The sequence below is a fragment of the Jaculus jaculus genome, chromosome 1 (assembly GCF_020740685.1).
Source record: "Jaculus jaculus isolate mJacJac1 chromosome 1, mJacJac1.mat.Y.cur, whole genome shotgun sequence".
NCBI classification, from domain to species: domain Eukaryota; kingdom Metazoa; phylum Chordata; class Mammalia; order Rodentia; family Dipodidae; genus Jaculus; species Jaculus jaculus.
In genome coordinates, this window is record NC_059102.1 from 83575028 (window position 1) to 83594159 (window position 19132).

At 41.4% G+C, this 19132-nt stretch overlaps 1 protein-coding gene and 1 non-coding gene across 2 annotated transcripts in view; both read left to right on the plus strand.

The window, feature by feature from the left end:
• Snapc3 (small nuclear RNA activating complex polypeptide 3) overlaps positions 1-19132 on the plus strand; it is a 50711-nt gene that overhangs the window by 10166 nt on the left and 21413 nt on the right. The window contains exons 3-5 of the mRNA XM_004658512.2: positions 9741-9825; positions 17009-17113; positions 18771-18920. Of these exons, the coding sequence (XP_004658569.1) occupies positions 9741-9825; positions 17009-17113; positions 18771-18920 (340 nt within the window). The remainder of the gene's footprint in view (positions 1-9740; positions 9826-17008; positions 17114-18770; positions 18921-19132) is intronic.
• Positions 1191-1335, plus strand: LOC123457905. The gene has a single exon (XR_006635258.1). It is a non-coding gene; the product is annotated as a small nucleolar RNA SNORA48 (small nucleolar RNA).

Sequence of the window (19132 nt, forward strand, 5' to 3'; positions counted from 1 at the left end):
CAATTTCCCCAGTACCCGTGTGAAGTCAGACACATGGATCTGGAGGCAAAGAAACACCTCTTTCTTTCAAATAAATAAGAATGTTTTTATTTATTTGCAGGGGGAGAAAGAGAATGTGAGCACGCCAGGGCCTTTAGCCACTGCAAATGAATTCCAGGTGCTTGTGTCACTTTGTGCATCTGCCTTTATATGAGTACTGGGGACTCAAACTCAGGTCCTTAGGCTTTTCAGGCAGGTGCCTTAATGGCTGAACCATTTCTTCAACTCCTCAAAATATTAATTGAGCTTCAAGCTGGGGTACTTAGGCTTCAGAAGCCAGCACTTAACTGCTAAGCTCTCTCTCCAGCCCTCAAAATATTTTTTTAAAAAAGAAGAAATCAAGCAGGGCATGGTGGCACACACCTTTAATCCCAGCTCTCGCGAGGCAAAGGTAGATGGATCACAATGAGCTCAAGGCCACCCTGAGACTACATAGTGAATTCCAGGTCAACTTGGGCTAGGGTGAGACCCTACCTTGAAAAACCAAAAAAAAGAAGAAGAAGAAGAAGAAATCACAGTAACCAGATGGTGTGGCATACTCCTTTAATTCCAGCATTTGGGAGGCTGGTCGGTCGGGGCTAGAGTGAGACCCTTCCTAGAAAAAGAATCAGTAGCCTTCACGTTATTAAACAAAACAGAGGACAGGTAGGGAAAATTCCATTTGCAATAGCCAAAATTAATGTTAAACACTTAGGAATAAGCTTGATAAGAAATGCTACGGGCTGGAGAGATGGCTTAGTGGTTAAGCGCTTGCCTATGAAGCCTAAGGACCCCGGTTTGAGGCTTGATTCCCCAGGACCCACATTAGCCAGGTATACAAGGGGACTTACACGTCTGGAGTTCGTTTGCAGTGGCTGGAGGCCCTGGTGTGCCCATTCTTTCTCTATGTCTGCCTCTTTCTTTCTCTGTCACTCTCAAATAAATAAATAAAAATAAAGAAAAAAAAAGTTTTAAAGAAATGTATAAAAGTATGTGGGAAGTTTTTAAACACTTCTGAAAGACTCAAAATTTAAAGTGAAAGACATTCCCAGCTTAAGACTAAGGGTTATGAGTGAATTTTTTCTAATGATCCCATTGTCATTCTAATATAATGTTTTCAATAAAAGTCAATTATTTTATGGAGTTAGACCTAAGCTGGTAAAGGTAGTAGGACCCCCTGACCATGGGCAAAGAAACACCTCATTAGTGGTGGTTTTTTAATATTAAGTCAGGGGCAAAACAAATGGAAGGCCTTTGTTCATCCCAGCTTGATGCCTAACTTGGTGGCCAAAGCTGTTTCATGTCCAGGGCACAGTCCCAAGAAACAGAAGGGGGGAGGGTAAGGGAGATCAGGAGGGAGGAAGGGAGGAAAATGAGAGAAGAGTGAGAAATGTAGTAGGGGAAAAAATACCATAAAAGCTAACTCCAGGTAGGGGTAGTTACACAGATTAATGAACTTTGAATAAGCCAAGCATAGTGGTACACGCCTATAATCCCAGCACTCAGGAGGTAAAAGGATGAGAAGTTTGGGCTAGAGGAATGGCTTAGCAGTTAAGGCATTTGCCTGCAAAGCCAAAGGACCCAGGTTCTGTTCCCCTGGATCCACAGTAGCCAGATACACAAGGGGGCGCATGCATCTGGAGTTCGATTGCAGTGGCTGGAAGCCCTGGTGCACCCATTCTCTCCCTCTCCTTCCCTCCCCTTTCTTCTCTTTCTCTCTCTGTTTTCCCTCCCTCCTTCTCTGTCAAATAAATAAATAAAAATAAAATATAGTTTTTAAAAAAGGACCAGAAGTTCAAGGTCATCTGTTGACTAGTGAGTTTGAGGCCATGAGGCAACATGAAACCTTATCTCCTAGGGAAAAGAATTTTTTTTAAGTATTTAATTGGAATGGTGGCAGCTGTCTTATGAACAGAGGCAGTGAAGCAGAATAGAATGGAGCTAGAGCCCTTCAAGTAAAGAGGTAGTATGACACAACAACTAAGATAACAAACTCCAAAGCAAGATAACTGTAGAGAAGTAAATAGACAAATCTGGATTCAGTAAAACTGGCACTCAAATTTACAGAACGTTAAAATGATAGCCAGGAGTGAAGATGCACGCCTTTGATCCCAGCACTTGTGAGGCAGAAGTAGAAGGATCATTGAGTTTGGTGGCACCCTGAGACTACATAGTGAATTCCAGGTCAGCTTGAGCTAGAGTGAGACCCTATCAAGAAAAAAAATAAAAGAAAAGAAAATGATAAGATGTTTGCGTAGCAAAATCACATACACAGTGCCAAAAGACAGCATGCAAATTTGGAGAAAAACAGGTATCTTCCACAAAAAAAGCTACAAACAGAAACTGTTAAGGGTTGAGGGAAAAGGCCAGACACCCATGGGAAAATGAGAAAAAGACATGAATTATTAATTCTCACTAAAAAAAAGGTTCATGCCTTTAATCCCAGCTCCAGAGGCTGAAGGAGAATCACCTTGAGTTTGAGGCCAGCCAGAGCTAGAGTGGGACCCTGCTTAAAAAGGAGGAGAAGGCTGGAGAGATGGCTTAGCAGTTAAGGCTCTTGCCTGCAAAGCCTAAGGACCCAGGTTCAGTTCCCCAGGACCAGATACACAAGGTGGCACATGCATCTGGAGTTCATTTGCAGAGGTTGGAGGCCATGGCACACCCATTCTCTCTCTCAAATAATAAATAAAAATATCTATGTAGCTGGGCATGGGGGTGCACCCCTTTAATCCCAGCACTCGGGAGGCAGAGGTAGGAGGGATCACCATGAGTTCAAGGTTACCCTGAGACTACAGAGTGAATTCCAGTTTATTATGGACTACAGTGAAACCCTACCTCAAAAAACCAAAATATATATGTATATATGTATGTATGTATGTATGTATGTACGTACGTACGTATGTATGTATGTATATATATAGTGAGAGAGGAGAGGGCTGGAGAGATGGCTCAGCAATTAAGGCACATGCCTACAAAACCTGAGGACCCAGGTTTGATTCTCCAGTACCCACGTAAAGCCAGATGCACAAGGTGGTGCATGTATCTGGAGTTTGTTTGCAGTGGCTAGAAGCCCTGGCATGCCCATTTAAAAGGGGGAGGTGGTGGAGAGGAGTAAAAAGAAAGTGGGTGTGTAAGGTGGCTCAAGACTGGTCCCAGCATTAAGAAGCTGAGACTAGATCACTGCAAGTTTGAAGCCAGCCTGGTCCCAGGTGGGACTCTTATCTCAAAAAACCAAGAAAGAGGGCTGGAGAGATGGCTTAGCAGTTAAACTGCTTGCCTGCAAAGCCCAAGAACCCAGGTTTAATTCCCTAGTACCCACATAAGCCAGATGCACACGGTGGAACATGCATCTGGAGTTCGTTTCCAGTGGTTAGAGACCATGGAGCGCCCTTCTTTCTCTCTTCCTCTTTCTCTCACTCTCTTTCTCTCTCAAATGAATAAATAAAAATAAAATATTTTTAAAAATAAAGACTGGAGAGATGGCTCAGCACTTAAAAGGCACTTGCTTGCAAAGAGCCTGACAGCTCAGGTTCAATTCCCCAGTACTCACAAAAAGTCAGATACACGAACACGAAGTGGTACATACACTTGGAGTTTGTTTGCAGTGATAAGAAGCCCTGGAACCTCCATTCTTTGTGTGCAGATAAATAATTAGCTGGGCATGGTGGCATATGTCTTTAATCCCAGCACTTAAGAGGAAGAGGTAGGAGGATCACTGAGTTCAAGGCCAGACTGTGACTACAGAGTGAATTCCAGGTCAGCCTGGGCAAAAGTGAGACCCCTACCTCTTAAAAACAAAGGAGAAAAAAAAAATTTTGAGAATGGGAAAAGGTGTTTTTGCCAGCAAATGCCTATAATTGCTGGGCCATCTCCCCAGCCCAAGAAAAAGGTGTTTTTGGGCCGGGCGTGGTGGCGCACGCCTTTAATCCCAGCACTCAGGAGGCAGAGGTAGGAGGATCGCTGTGAGTTCAAGGCCACCCTGAGACTACAGAGTTAATTCCAGGTCAGCCTGGACCAGAGTGAGACCCTACCTCGAAAAAAAAAAAAAAAGAAAAAGGTGTTTTTGAATATTGCTGATGCCAGTGCAAATTGCTACAACTCTTATTTATTTATTTGCATTCAGAGATAAGAGAGGCAGACAGAGAGAATGGGTTGCCAGGGCCTCCAGCCACTGCAAACAAATTTCAGATGCATGCACCACTTTGTGCATCTGGCTTTATGAAGGTACTGGGGAATCAAACCTGGGTCATTAGGCTTTGCAGGCAAGTACTTTAGCTGCTAAGCCATCCCCAGTCTGGTACAACCATCTTTAAGAAAAGTTTGGTAGTAACAGTTACATATAGCATGTACCTTTTGACTCAACAGTCACAATTATAGCAGTTTATATCCCTAATAGTAAAATATATGTATGAGATTATTCAGTTTGGTACTGTTTGTTTGCATTTTAGGAGTGGAGTAGGGTGGGATGTGGCAGGGTCTCTATACCAGGCTAGCCTTGAACTTGTGATTTTTCTGCCTTGGCCTACCAAATGCGGGATTACAGATGTGAAGCACTATATCTAGTTTGTAAAATATTTGTAATATCTTAAGTACATGTGTATAGGAGAGTATTAAACACACTGTGGGAAATCCACATGGAATATCCTGTAGCTATAATAAAGGATGAAGAAAGATGAACTTCATAATTTCCAAGACTACTAGTAAATGAAGAAAACAAAAGCCCTGATATAAAAAGGTGTTCTAGGTATAATTCATTGCCTCATGTCTACAGATTTGACTATCCTGTACAAATAAACCTTTTGATATTTCTCCATTGCCAACTGGTACCTAGTTTAACTGTACAAATGAAGGGCCATGGAGAGACCTTGAAGCACCACAAAGGATGGTTTTGCTATCTGACATGACATGTTGGCCTCTGTAGAATCCTGCAGCACGCCCAGCTTCCCCTCTGCTACTACCTAGTACCTGCAGTACACTGCAGTCCCCGGCCTAGCATCTAGCACTCTTCCTGAATTGCTTTCCTGTCACCCTTGAGTGGATTTCCACCTTAGCAACATCTTGGCCATCCAGTGAGGTATACCCAGGCCCTCTCCAATACTTGTGGGTCTCAATCCTGAGGGAGAAAGGACTTCTGTGAGCCTTGTTTCTCAGCCAGAGGGGTAAGATGCTCCTTACATCTGCTGTTCTTTAGTTTCCTTTATGCTTTGCCAGTGCCTCATTGCTCCAATCCTCTATTAAAATTAGTTTTTGTTTTTTGAGATGGGGTCTGGCCTAAGCTATATAGGAACTTATTATGTAGACCATGTATGGCAGACAGCATCAAGTTCTCTGAGGTGGACTTCCAGACCAGGCACAGTTATGGAGGAAGGGATATTTATTGAAGCTTGCAGATTCAGGGGAAGTTCCATAATGGTAGAAGAAGGGCCAAGCAGACAGAGAGAAACCACAAGGCAAAAGCCACACAGCACACTTTAGGAACTCCGGGCAGAACTAGGGACTTTGCATATCTTTAGATTGAAATCTCAAACCCACCACCACACCTTAGGGCTGGAGCCTAAGATCCGCCCAATGACACCACCTCCAGCCAGGTGACTGCAGATCCAAAGTACAAGCTAATAAAACACTGAATATATAGGGGGCCATCCATTCAAACTACCACATCCCACCCCTGGCCCCTAGTAGATTTAAAACCATTATACATTGTAAACTGTATTCAGTCCAATTTTAAAGGTCCCCACAGTCTTAACCAACTTAAGACAGTGAATCCTATAAAATCAAACAAGTTTAGTACTTTCAACATACACAGGCACAGAGTAAACATTTTCAACTAGTATAAGGCATAGCAAGGAGAGACCATCAAACAAATACGAGACTTCTGCAGTTCAAGTTCAATATAATAGGAGACTGACAGTCTCCAGATTTTCCAATTCTGCCCTTCCAGCTGGGCAGAGTAGCCAGGGAACACTTCCATCCCAGGCCAACATTGCAATCCATGCAAACCACAGTCCATCTTCCAAGGGCTCTTTCAGCCTATCAGGGTCATCACGCCCTGCCTCCACATCAGTGGCTCCTGGAATTTTGTGCACTCCCATGCATTTTTTTATGCTTCCAAAACTAATACTAGGTGTGCAGGACACAGCCATATTCTTAATTCAGGGACGAAACAAATCCTAATCTTGAAAAGCAGGTTCCTTCTCTAGTCAACTCTTTCCAAAAGAGTTTGCATTTCTGTGATAGTCTTTCCTCAGGCATCTTCTCCATTGTTTTAACATAAAGCAGTTGGACCATCTTCCTTAAGCTAATGTGTTGACAGTAGCAGCTTCAGTAACCTAAAATCACTGTCAGTGCCTATAATTTTAACTTGCTTGAGGTTTTCCAACTTAAAGTCTTAAATTTCAGTCCAGCATCTTTAACCAAGTATTTCAGTCCATTACAAATTTAACCTTGTTCAAACTGTCTGGGCCTGAGCAGCAGGACACAGCCAGCCCTTTTGCCAGTAGCCTAGTTCCAACAAAGTCCTGTGCAGTCTTTCCTTCCCCTTAGAAAGCTCATAAGCCAAGCCTTGAAGTTCATTATGTCTGCACTTAGCATTCAAACTCATCAGAATAGTCCATAAAATTTGGCTTACCACTCCAGAAGGCATCTTCACTTGGCAAGCACCAAGTCCATATGTATTCCTTCAAAGCAAAGGTTCCAAAAGAACAACATCCACATGGTCAGGTTCATCTCACCCCACTCTTGGTACCAATTTCTGTATTAGACAGCTTCAGGTTTGCTGAGATGAACTTCCAGACCAAGCATAGTTATGGAGGAAGGGATATTTACTGAAGCTTACAGATCCAGGGGAAGTTCCATAATGGTAGAAGAAGGGCCAAGCAGAGGGAGAAGCCAAAAGCCACACAGCACACTTTAGGAACTCCGGGCAGAACTAGGGACTTTGCATATCTTTAGATTGAAATCTCAAACCCACCACCACACCTTATGGCTAGACCCTAAGATCCACCCAGTGGCACCGCCTCCAGCCAGGTGGCTGCAGATTCAAGCAATAAAACAGGTGGCTGCAGATTCAAGCAATAAAACTCTGAATATATTGCTACCTGAGCCCCTCAACAACTAGAATTATAAGGATGAGCCAGCTATGCCCAGCTATAAAGTTAATAATTGTTCAGATTAGGTTTTCTCTGCTTAAATTACAGTTCAGTTTTTGTCCTTTTGATGGAGCTCAGACTGATAGGAGTCAATAAAATACACAGTATCTGTGTATTGAACAAAGGCATATAAAGTAGAACTATAGAAACTGACTGTAGGGGGTGGGTGGGAATGGGCAGGAAGAAGTCAGGGAATAGGAACAGATTAGTAGGGACCAAGAAGAGCATGACACTTTACTTTTTAGAACCATAGTAATATTTCTACATGTCGTTCACGAAACCCCAAAAGTAGTCAGACAAAATCAATCAGGTTGTGAGTGATGGTACTCCAAATAGAATACAAATGGGGCCAGGCATGGTGGTACAGCACACCTTTAATCCCAACACTAAGGAGGGAGGGGTAGGAGGATAACCATGAATTCAAGGCCACCCTTAGACTACATAGTGAATTCTAGGTCAGCCTGAGCTAGAGTGAGACCCTACCTCAAAAAATTAAAAAAAAAAAAAACAAAAAAACAAAAAACGGGACATGGTGGTGCAGTCCTTTAACCGCAACACTCAGGAGGCAGAGAAAGGAGGATTGCTGTGAGTTCAAGCCCAGCCTGAGACTACATAGTGAATTCCAGGTCATCCTAGGCTAGAGAGCGACCCTACCCCCCAAACTAAAATGATAATAGTAGAATACAAAAAAAAAAAAAAAACCTAACAAATGAGTAACGTGCACTGAAGAGTGTGGAAACAAGAATCAGTTTAAGTCTAAGCATATCTTGACAATAGTATTGTAAACTGAAGGAAGAAAATGAACTGATAAGTTAGCAGTTATTATGGGAGTATAAATAGGTTAACGATTCTGTAACTGTTTACATAGTCTGTAGACGTGAACAAATAATAGGTTACCCGTGGTGGGAGCTGGCTTTCTCACTTGTATGGAAAGACAAACAAGGAGAAGTTGAAGGCTGTAGTTTTGGTTTAGAAGTATCCATATATGTAAAGCTCATAGTTTTTTATTGTTGTTGTTTGTGCTTTTGTTTGGTTTTTTGAGGTAGGGTCTCACTCTAGCCCAGGCTGACTTGGAAGTCAACTTGTAGTCTCAGGCTGGCCTCCAACGCATGGCAATCCTTCTACCTCTGCCTCCCAAGTACTGGAATTAAAGGCATCTGTCATCATGCCTGCATATAAACTCATAGTTTTAAATATATAACAAGGATATAGAAATAGGTGTTTGTACATGCATGGATTAATGTTTGTATGTTTGCTGCTTGTCTCAGCTGAAAGGCTTAGAAGCAGTAATTCAAGTAATAATGACCCATAGTGCCTAGATACTGGGATCTGTAAATATAATCCGAGGTTGACCATTGTGGTACCCACACATAATCCCAGTATTTGGGAGGTGGAGGCAGGAGGATCAGGAGTTGAAGTTCATCCTCAGCTACTGGTGAGTTGAGGCCAGGGTGGGCTATAGGAGACCCTATGTCAAACAAACAAACAAACATTTCTCTAGTAAAGGATCTCATGCTCCTGAAAGTGACAGGTGTAGAATTTGAACAGGAAAAGTACAAGATGAACTTTTCTTATTATTTTTTTGAGAGAGAGAGAGAGAATGGACATATCAGGTCCTCTAGTCACTGCAAATGAACTCCAGGTGCATGCACCACCACATGCATCTCGCCTAAATGGGTACTGGAGAACTGAACCTGGTTCTGTAGGCTTTGCAGGTAAGTGCCTTAGCCATCAAGCCATCTCTTCAGCCCCCAATATGAACTTTTATTTAATGCCCATGTGGTTCCACACAGTAAGGGAATGATCTTCCCTAACAATCCACAAATACATATGGATTACTTGATTCTCAGATCACTGCAATAGGGTCTGCTGAATGCCCAGAAACCAACTTGAAGGGGCTCCTTGTGACCAAAGCTGAAATAATTGTTTTTTATTAACAACTTCATGATTGTTAACAATATCCCATGGTAATGCCCTCCCTTCCCCACTTTCCCCTTTGAAACTCCATTCTCCATCATATCCCCTCCCCCTCTCAAAGCTGAAATAATTTAAGCAACAAAACGATACTATATTAGATTCAAACCCATGGAATAAATTTGAGTTTGTATTAATATAAATAATTAAGTTATTGGATAGAGACAAGCTTTCCTCATGATAGAATTCTAGCGAATAGAAGATTACCACTAGGCCTATGCCACAATAATAAATGTTGAAGAAAAAAAAATAATAATAAATACTGAAATTCCTGGGTGAAGAAACAGTATAAATTAAAAGTGTAAAGTTGGGGAAATACCTATAGCAGATAATCATTTTGTTAGTTTATGTTCTTCAGAATTCTGTGATTTTATGTTAGGAAGAAATTGGGTGAGATTAAAAGGGATTCTGCTATGTGAAAACTAAAGTATGAAAGTAGTCCAAAACACAAATCTTAATATTGTGGCTGGTGTGTGTAGCTCAGCAGTAGAATGCTTGCCTGGCTCATCTTAGCTTCTAAGTATCTAGCATTATCAAGAAACTTAAATGTTGGAAGTAAACATCCAGCTAAGAATGGTGACCTTTTGATTTTTCTACAAGTGTTAGGAAAGGACTCCTGGAATACAGAGAAGAAAACATCACCATAGATCGTGCCTGCAGACAAGAAACATTTGCATATGAAATGGTAAGGCTCATCTTTTTACCCTTTTCCCATGAAACAGTAAACTATTATTGACTATTAGTGGAGAAAATAAATAACCCACAACCTCAAGTGACTACTTACTTGATGCTCAGATCTCTGCATATAGTTCAGCTAACATTAGACTAAAGTTATGCCTGTTTACCACCCAGTGATTTCTGCTAGTCTTTTCGTTCTGCTCTTTATTTTGTGTTAACCACATTCTTAGTCATAACCCATTATTTCATGTATAAAACCCGAAGGTAAAGTGAAGATGAGCTGGAGAACTGAACCTGGTTCTGTAGGCTTTGCATGCAAGTGCATGGTAGTAGAGGTAAGAGGATCCCTGTTAGCTTGAGCCAGCCTGGGCTAGAGTGATACCCTACCTCAAAACAAAAAGAACAACAACAAAAAAAAAAACCTCACCATAATTTTAACTTGTAAGTGTTCAGCAAAATGATGTTAAATATATTCAGAATGCTATTTACTGATCACCACTTTCTACAACTTTTTCACTATCCCAAATGGAAATTCTGTATTGTTAAGGAATAACTCATGAGTCTCTCTTCGAGAAGATTCATCCATTATATTAGAACTTCATTTCTGTGGCTAAATAAAATCTTCTATTTTAGAGATGCTGTTGCAGATTTCTGCTGATAGAAATCACTTGACCAAGAGCAGCTTTTGGGGAAAGGGGGGGGGGGTTGTTTTGGCCTACAGACTCGAGGGGAAGCTCCATGATGGCAGGGGAAAATGATGGCATGAGCAGAGTGTGGACATCACCCTCTGGCCAACATAAGGTGGACAGTAGTAATAGAAGAATGTGCCAAACACTGACAAGGGAAGACTGGCTATAACACCCATAAGCCTGCCCCCACAGTACACTTTGGAGAGTATTGATGTTTCAATAATATCGCAAGTCCAAGCAGAAATAGCTTTATAACTTTGAGAGCATGCCTGCAGTAGCCCTAAAATCCTCCTACTATGCCCACATCTTAGAGGTACCAGAGCATCTTCCTTATACTGGCACTGTAGAGATCAGGATTATAACATAGTAACTTTTGGGAGAATGATCAAACATAGTTAAATTTTATCCTGTGTGTGTATGGATGCACATGCCCTGTGTGTGCATGAGGAGGCCAGAGGAGAACTTTGTCGTCTTCTCATTCATTCTCATTCTTTTCATGAGAAAGGGTTTCTCTGAACCCAGAACTGCAAGTCCCAGCTCTCTGGTCTCAGCCCTGTCAGCAAACTAGGGTTACAGATGTGTGTGGTCATATCTGGCTTTTTATGTGGGATCTAGGAAGTTAATTTGGTGTTCTCCAGCCCAGGAGACCCTCTGTTTAAGTGGTAAGTGCTATTAACCACTGAGCTATTATCCTACCCCAATTATATCCCTTTTTGATGAGGTTATTCTAAATTACATTCTTAATTTCTTTATTAGGTTGTTCATTGATGATGCAGTGAAATAATCATCTTTTTTTTTATTATTTATTTATTTATTTGAGAGAGACAGACACAGAGAGAAAGACAGATAGAGGGAGAGAGAGAGAATGGGCGCGCCAGGGCTTCCAGCCTCTGCAAATGAACTCCAGACGCGTGTGCCCCCTTGTGCATCTGGCTAACGTGGGACCTGGGGAACCGAGCCTCGAACCGGGGTCCTTAGGCTTCACAGGCAAGCACTTAACCGCTAAGCCATCTCTCCAGCCCTATATCATCTTCTTTGCGGGAAGTATTGGTTCTTTATTTTAGAAAGAAACTTGTCATGATTCAGTATCAAAATAGATGCACTGTGGGGCTCTCTTTCTCCCAGCCTACCCCAAAGAAAACTGTTGTAGTCAGACTTGTATTGCTGGCACAAAGAACCTGACCAAGAGCAGCTTGGGAGGAGAAAGTTTACTTTGATGTACTGACTTCAGGGGAGCCTCCATGATGGCAGAAAAAACAATAGCATGAGCAGAGGGTGGACATCACCTCCTGGCCAACATCAGGTGGGCAACAGCAGTAGGAAAGTATGCCAAAAATTGGCAAAAGGAAGCTGGCTATACCACCCATAAGCCTGCCCCCAATAATACACTGCCTCCAAGAGGCTCCAATTCCCAAGTTACCACCAGCTGGGGACCTAGCATTCAGAACACATAAGTTATGGAGGACACCTATTCACACCACCACATTCCACCCCTGGCCCCTATAAACTGATAACCATCCATAATGCAAAATGCAATGTTTTCAGTCCAACTTTAAAAGTCCCCATAGTTTTTATCCATCTCAGTGCTCTTCAGATGTCCCCATAGTCCAAAGTCTGAGCCTTAATACACGAGGTAAAAAATAAAAAACATAATGGCACAGAACAAATACAAAATTTAACAAATATAGAGGGCAAACATAAAACTGTAGCTCTACGCCTGATAAATTCTAACCAGTGACAAGTCTCTGGAGTTCCAGTTCCGTCCCTCCAGCCAGGTTACTTCATGGTCCCAGAAAACTTCATCCCATGTCAGCAGCTCTCCTTGGCAGCTATCCTGTAGTCCTGGCATCTCCATTGGGTCTTTACTGCAACCTACAGTTCATTTTCATGACTCCATCAGGTCTCTACACAGGTAATCCCACAAACCTGATTCACACTGCCCATGGCCAAAACAAAACCCTGTTGAAATTTCAGTGACCCTCAATTTTCTGCATTTGTTATACTCCATAATACCAGGTGGGCAACTGTCATAGTCTGCTTTAGGTTGCTGGGATGAACTTTCAAACCAGACACAAGTTATGGAGAAAGGGATTTAGTGAAACTTACAGATAGAGAAGTTTTGTAATGGCAGAAGAAGCTGGTCTGCCTTCACAGGTACTCACAGAGAGAAACCACCACCAGCATCAGCAAACACACATACAGAATTCCAGCACTTTGTATATCTTTAGCTGGAATTTTCAGATCTGCCCCAAACACCTTAGGATTGGACTTAGGATTTGCCCACAGTGACACCAAGTTACTAGCTTGAATAAAATTCATGAGGACTGGGCTGGGGAAATGACTTAACTGTTAAGGTGCTTGCCTACAAAGTCTAAGGATCCCGGTACAATTCCCCAAGACCCATGTAAGCCAGATGCACAAAATGGTGCATGTGACTGTAGTTCATTTACGGTGGTGGCTGGAGGCCCTGGCATGTCCATTCTCTCTGTCTGTGTGCCTTTCTCTCAAATTAAAATAAAATGAAAAAAAAATCATGGGGCTGGAGCAATGGCTTAGGGTTATAGTTAGGGTGCTTGCCTGTAAGGCCAAAGGACCCAGGTTCAATTCTCTAGGACCTGTGTAAGTAAGACAGATGCACAAGGTGGCAAATGCATCTAATTTGTTTCCAGCAGCCTGGTGTGCCCATTCTCTCACTCTGTCTCCCTTTTTCAAATAAATAAATTAATTTTTTTAAAAAATGGAGCTGGAGAGATGGCTTAGCAGTTAAGGCGCTTGCCTGCAAAGCCAAAGGACCTCGGTTCAATTCCCCAGTATCAATGTAAGCCAGATGCACAAGGTAGCATGTGCATCTGGAGTTCGTTTGCAGTGGCTGGAAGCTATGGCGCACCCATTCTCTTTCTCTTTCTTTCTCTCTTTCTCTCTCTCTCTCTCTCTCTCTCCCCCCCCTTTCCCTCTCTCAAAAATAATAAATAAAAATTTAAAAATTATTTTTAGATATTTGAAAACAACTCCTGAGTCTTTGGGGGATATCCATTTAAACTACCATTGCTACCACCTTGTTAATTCAGGGGGGAATAAAGCCAACTTTGAAGAACAGCACACTTTATCAGCATTCAAGCCCATTATTTCAAAAGAGTCCACATTCTTCCTTCTGGTCAGTGCAGATTACCTGGCCCCATCTCCGTGGTTGTAATTGCTCAAATAATTGCAGCTGAAAGGGCAGCAGTTTCAACTCAAATATTTCATTTCTTTCTGTGCCATATACCTCTGCTCATACTAATCCATTTCTACTGCACAAGTTCTTAGGACACAGATAACAGCAGGCTTCTCACATGACCTGCTTCTAGCCCAGTCCTAACAAAGCTCTTTCTCACCCTCATAAAAGTCAATCCTCACAGTCCACAGTTCTTACTGCTTTCAGGTCCTTCAACTCTGACCAGAAAGGTGCATCAAGCTGTATTTATAGCACTGCAAGGTGTCTCTTAGGCCGAGGTTTCAAATCCTTCCACATTCCTCTCACTGATGAGCTCCGAAAGGCCAGAAGCCACACAGTCATGTTTCTAGCAGCAATGATCACACTCGTCTGGTACCAATTTTACTGTTGGAGTCAGCTTCGCCTTGCTGCAGAAAGAACCCAACAAAAAGCAGTTTATAGGAGGAAAGGGTTTATTTTGGCTTACAGACTCAAAGGGAAATTCCATGATGGCAGGGAAAATGATGGTATGAGCAGAGGGTGAACATCACCCCCTGGCCAATATCAGGTGGACAACAGCAGCAGGAGAGTGTGCCAAACACTGGCAAGGGGAAGCTGGCTATAACACCCATATGCCCTCCTCCAACAATACACTGCCTCCAGGAGGCTTCAATTCCCAAATTAACACTAGTTGAGGATCTAGCATTCAGAATACATAAGTTTAGGAGGACACCTGAATCAACCCACCACAAGACCCTAACAAAAAGGAATATTTTAAATCAGTAAACTGCAGGGTTTAATAGGTGCCAAAGAAATCTCACCTAAAAGTAGTAATTTGGTGGCACAAGAAACAAAGATCAGCAGACTGCAGAGAGTTCTCATGCCAGATCGGTGTCATAGACATTCCAAACCCATAAGCAAAGTTTCAAAATAACATTTTTAAAGTTTTGTGCATAGGCTATTCAAGATTTCCCCACTCCTGACAAACACAGCCAAAGAGAAAGGGGATTCTAGGAAGTTAGCAAAAAAAACCCAAAATACCAATACCATGCTGTGAAGGTTTTTAGCTTCAGATATTCTTGGATGGCTTTAGTTATATGATCAGATGTGATAAAATTAAGATAAGAAAACTTCCAAGATAACCCCTTTCACCCAGTGCTGGGGATCTAACCCGTTCATTGCCTTGTATATGGTTAGGAATGCACTTTACCACTTACTCCAGCCTGAGACCAAATATTTCACCTCTACCCTTCCCTTCCCTGCTGCTCACCAAATGGATCGTGCACCCCTTATTGTTGAGGAGACTGCTTATTACTCTTCTGCCTTACTGAAAGAAAAGAGTGATTGTACCACTGATTTAGCCATATGAAACTCAGTTCCTCTGGATCGGTAGCTGCTGTTTGTACAGTGCCAGCTCATGAAGTTCTCTAACTAGGCTTTTAAATTACTTACACAGTTATTTTATTTATTTATGGGCCGGTGGGGGGAGGGAAAATGAGTGGGCCCAGGACGTCTTGCCACTGCAAATAAACTCTAGATGCATGCACCACTTTTTGTGGTACTGGAGAATTGAACCTGGATCAGCAAACTTTGCAAGCAAGTGCCCTTAACCATTGATCCATCTCCCCAGTCCTTATTTATTTTATTTCTGCATGAAGAACTCCAGCTTTTGTGTGTGTATGTGTGTGTAATTTTTATTTGAGAGAGAGAGATAAAGAGGTAGATAGAATGGGCACGTCAGGGCCTCCAGCCACTGCAAACAAACTCCAGACATACGCACCACCTTTTACATCTGGCTTATGTGGATAATGGGAATTGAATTTAGGTCTTTAGGTTTCACAGGCAAGTGCCCTTAACCACTAAGTTGTCTCTCTCCAGCCACTCCGTAGCTCTTTTTTTTTTAGTCAGGGTCTTACTGTATCCCAGGCTGACATTCATCCTGTAGCTCAGACTGATGTTGAACTCACTGCTGTACTTCTGCTACAGCCTGGCATACTGCTGGAGGTACAGGAGTGAGCCACCAGCCTGGTAACGTTTCTTACAGATCAGGTCTGCTAGCACTAGAACTCCCTCATCTTTTGTTTATCTGAAAATGTCTTAATTTCTCCATCATTCCTAAAGAATAATTTTGCTAGAGTCAGGATCCTGGGTTGACAGTGTTTTCTTTCATGGCTTGAAGTGTGTCAACTCACTTATTTCTTGTCCATGTTTTCTGACCAGAAATCTAATGTCAGTCTAATTGATGAACTTTGTTTCCTATAGTTCACTGAGCTTATTTGTGACAACTGACTTAGCACCTTATGTTACTTGTTTTTGTTCAGTGGGCTTTTGAGATATGAATCTGTCATTTATTTACAGGAATAATTAACTTGTTTGACTAGTAATCTGAATGTTTGCGCTTTCTCTGGGTTGGGTATTATAAAATTCTTTTTTATAAAATATAAATTTGTTATAAAATAATAATAAATAATAATAATAAATTTGTTAGTTTTTTTTAATAAATGAAGCTGATTTTATTACTTCAGGTGTTGGTGATTTAAAAAATTTTCAGAAGCCGGGCGTGGTGGCGCACGCCTTTAATCCCAGCACCCGGGAGGCAGAGGTAGGAGGATTGCCTTGAGTTCAAGGCCACCCTGAGACTACAGAGTTAATTCCAGGTCAGCCTGGACCAGAGTGAGACCCTACCTGGAAAAACCAAAAAAAAAAAAAAAAATTTCAGGACAGCTGTTGCATTTTACAAAATGAAACTATATACTATGTTTTTAGTTCAGTAAACAGATGGACCTGATGTCTCTTAATGACATAATAATTGAGCATTGTACAGTATATCTTATGAAGACTCGTAAATTAAAGAACTCCTCGTTTATTGATTATAAAACAAACATTTATTTATGAGAGACAATGTTCATGCCAAGGCCTCTAGCCACTGCAGACAAACTCCAGATGCTTGCGCCACAATGTGCATCTGGCCTACTTAGGTTCTGGGGAATTGAACCTCGGTCATTAGGCTTTGCAGGTAAACACCTTAATGTTAAGCCATCTCTTCATGCCCTACTTCAGCCTCCAAAGTGCTGGGACAAATATTTTATTCTATACTGTATATATACATTTCATCAACATTTTTGTAAAATAAGTGTTTTCTGTCCTTTTCATTAAAGATGAAACTAATGTAGCAAGGCTTTAATTATTTTCCTGAAGCAGAATTGGGCACCAAACCTAAGACTTAAAAGCCCTTACCAGTTATCTCTGTGCTGCATTGCCTCATCTATGAGTAACAGTGACTGATTTCAAGGTATTTATTTCTTCAGGAATCTCATGCAGTAGGGAAAAAACCTGAAAAGCCTGAAGACATGATTGAAGAAGGGGAGCTTATCCTGTCTGTGAACATCTTGTACCCTGTTATATTTAATAAGGTCAGTAGTAAAATCTTTTGGCTTTCATGGATAACATGAGCAACATTTGCATGATTTGTTTGGTTACTTGGTTTGGTTTTTGTGCTGGAAGTGCAAGCCAGGGCTCCAAGTATACTGGGCAAGTCCCTAGAAGTAACTTTTAATAAAGGCTTTATTTATTTGAAGTCATATTCCTTAGATTTAAAATAAATGCAGGTGGGCTGGGAAGATGGTTCAGCAGTTAACAGTGCTTGCATGCAAAGCCTGATGGCCAGAGTTCAAATCCTCAGTACCTACGTAAAACACATAGTGATACATGTGTATGAAGTTCATTTGTGGCAGCAAGAAGCTGTCTGTTAAATCAATAATATAAAACAAGTGCTGACATATGAATTCTAACATCTTACTCTTCACCTTATTTACTGAGGCAGAGGGTCTCACTTGAACTCAGAGCTCATCAATTTGCTAGCTTAGCTACCCAGCTTGCCCTGCAATCCCTAGGCTACCATATCTAGAATTTCTTGACCAGTGATTACAGTTATAATACTAAAATTTGTAGCTGATTTTTTTTGTACTGGAAGCAGCTGAAAGTGTATGTGTATACATACATCCATATCCATAGTGATTCTAACTTGAATTCTTGATTTTTTTTTTTTGTTGTTGTTTAGTATAGTTTTTTGTTCTTGTTTGTTTTGTTTTTGCGAAGTGGGTAGCTGGTAGGGGAATGACATGAACTTTGTTCACCAATTGAGAATCCTTGGGAAGTTACTAAATGAACTAAAGACAGTTCACTGAAAATACATAAAGATAACAAGCTAGGGATACTTGGAAATTTCTTAGCAGTCTCAAAAAACTTTTCTAAACCTTGCCTTAAACAACAAAAACTGTATTCTATCTCAAAAGGTATGTTCCTTCTCCTCTCTGCCTCCCTTTCTTCTGTCATTTTTCTTCTTTGCTAGGAGTCATACCCCAAGCCTCGCACATACTATACACGTATCAGAGAGTGCATCTATTTTTGATTATCGAAACTGATGTGACCTAAACTCAGAAGTTTAATTGTAATATTACCATACATAAGATACACATAAGTAAATAGGCTTTTATGAAGAATCTTGGGTGTATTTGGGACTAATAACCTTGTTTAACATCACAAATTACCAACCAGTTTTTTAAAATGGACCTTTTTGGATTTATACCCTGGGAATAGGATATACCTTGCTGGCTTCAGTTAAGTAATTTTCAGGGGAATTTAAGATAGTGCTACTAGGGAAAGTTCTATTCCAAAGACTCACAACCTTAATGTCTATTAATAAATTCATTATAAACCGTAGCTTCTGTTGCCAGGTATCTCACTTGTGCCCATGGGATTTTTAGTTTGTTGGTGTGATTGAGTGATGACACAGACAAAAGCCATCAAGAGCAAATTCATGCATACTACCTATATTTCCTGACAGGAGAAGGCACACCACATCAGAGAAGGTCCCAGTGGGAAGCACCAGTCTTGATCACAAAAGCATGAGGAAATTACAGGCCACAACTTTCTTAAGGGTTTCTATAAGAAAGTCAAGGCAGGGGATAGTGTAAGAAAACCAATAACTTCATGTAGATCTGGTCTTGATAGTGTTTGTGGTTTAATTGTTTTTTGTAAATAGACACTTATTTACTGTTTTACTTTTAGCACAAAGAACACAAGCCATACCAGACAATGCTGGTGTTGGGCAGTCAAAAGCTCACAGAACTGAGAGATTCAATTTGCTGTGTCAGTGACCTCCAGATTGGTGGAGAATTCAGCAACACTCCTGACCAAGCCCCAGAGCACATCAGCAAAGTAAGGGGGTCCTCATCTCTGTGCCTAAAAAAAGGTGTGTGGGGGGGTGAATAATAAGCTAGGGATAGCCGGGTGTGGTGGCATACACCTTTAATCCCAGGCAAAGGTAGGATGGTCATCACTAATTCGAGGCCACCCTGAGACTACGTAGTGAATTCTAGGTCAGCCTGAGTTAGAGTGAAACCCTACCACCAAAAAAAAAAAAAAGCTAG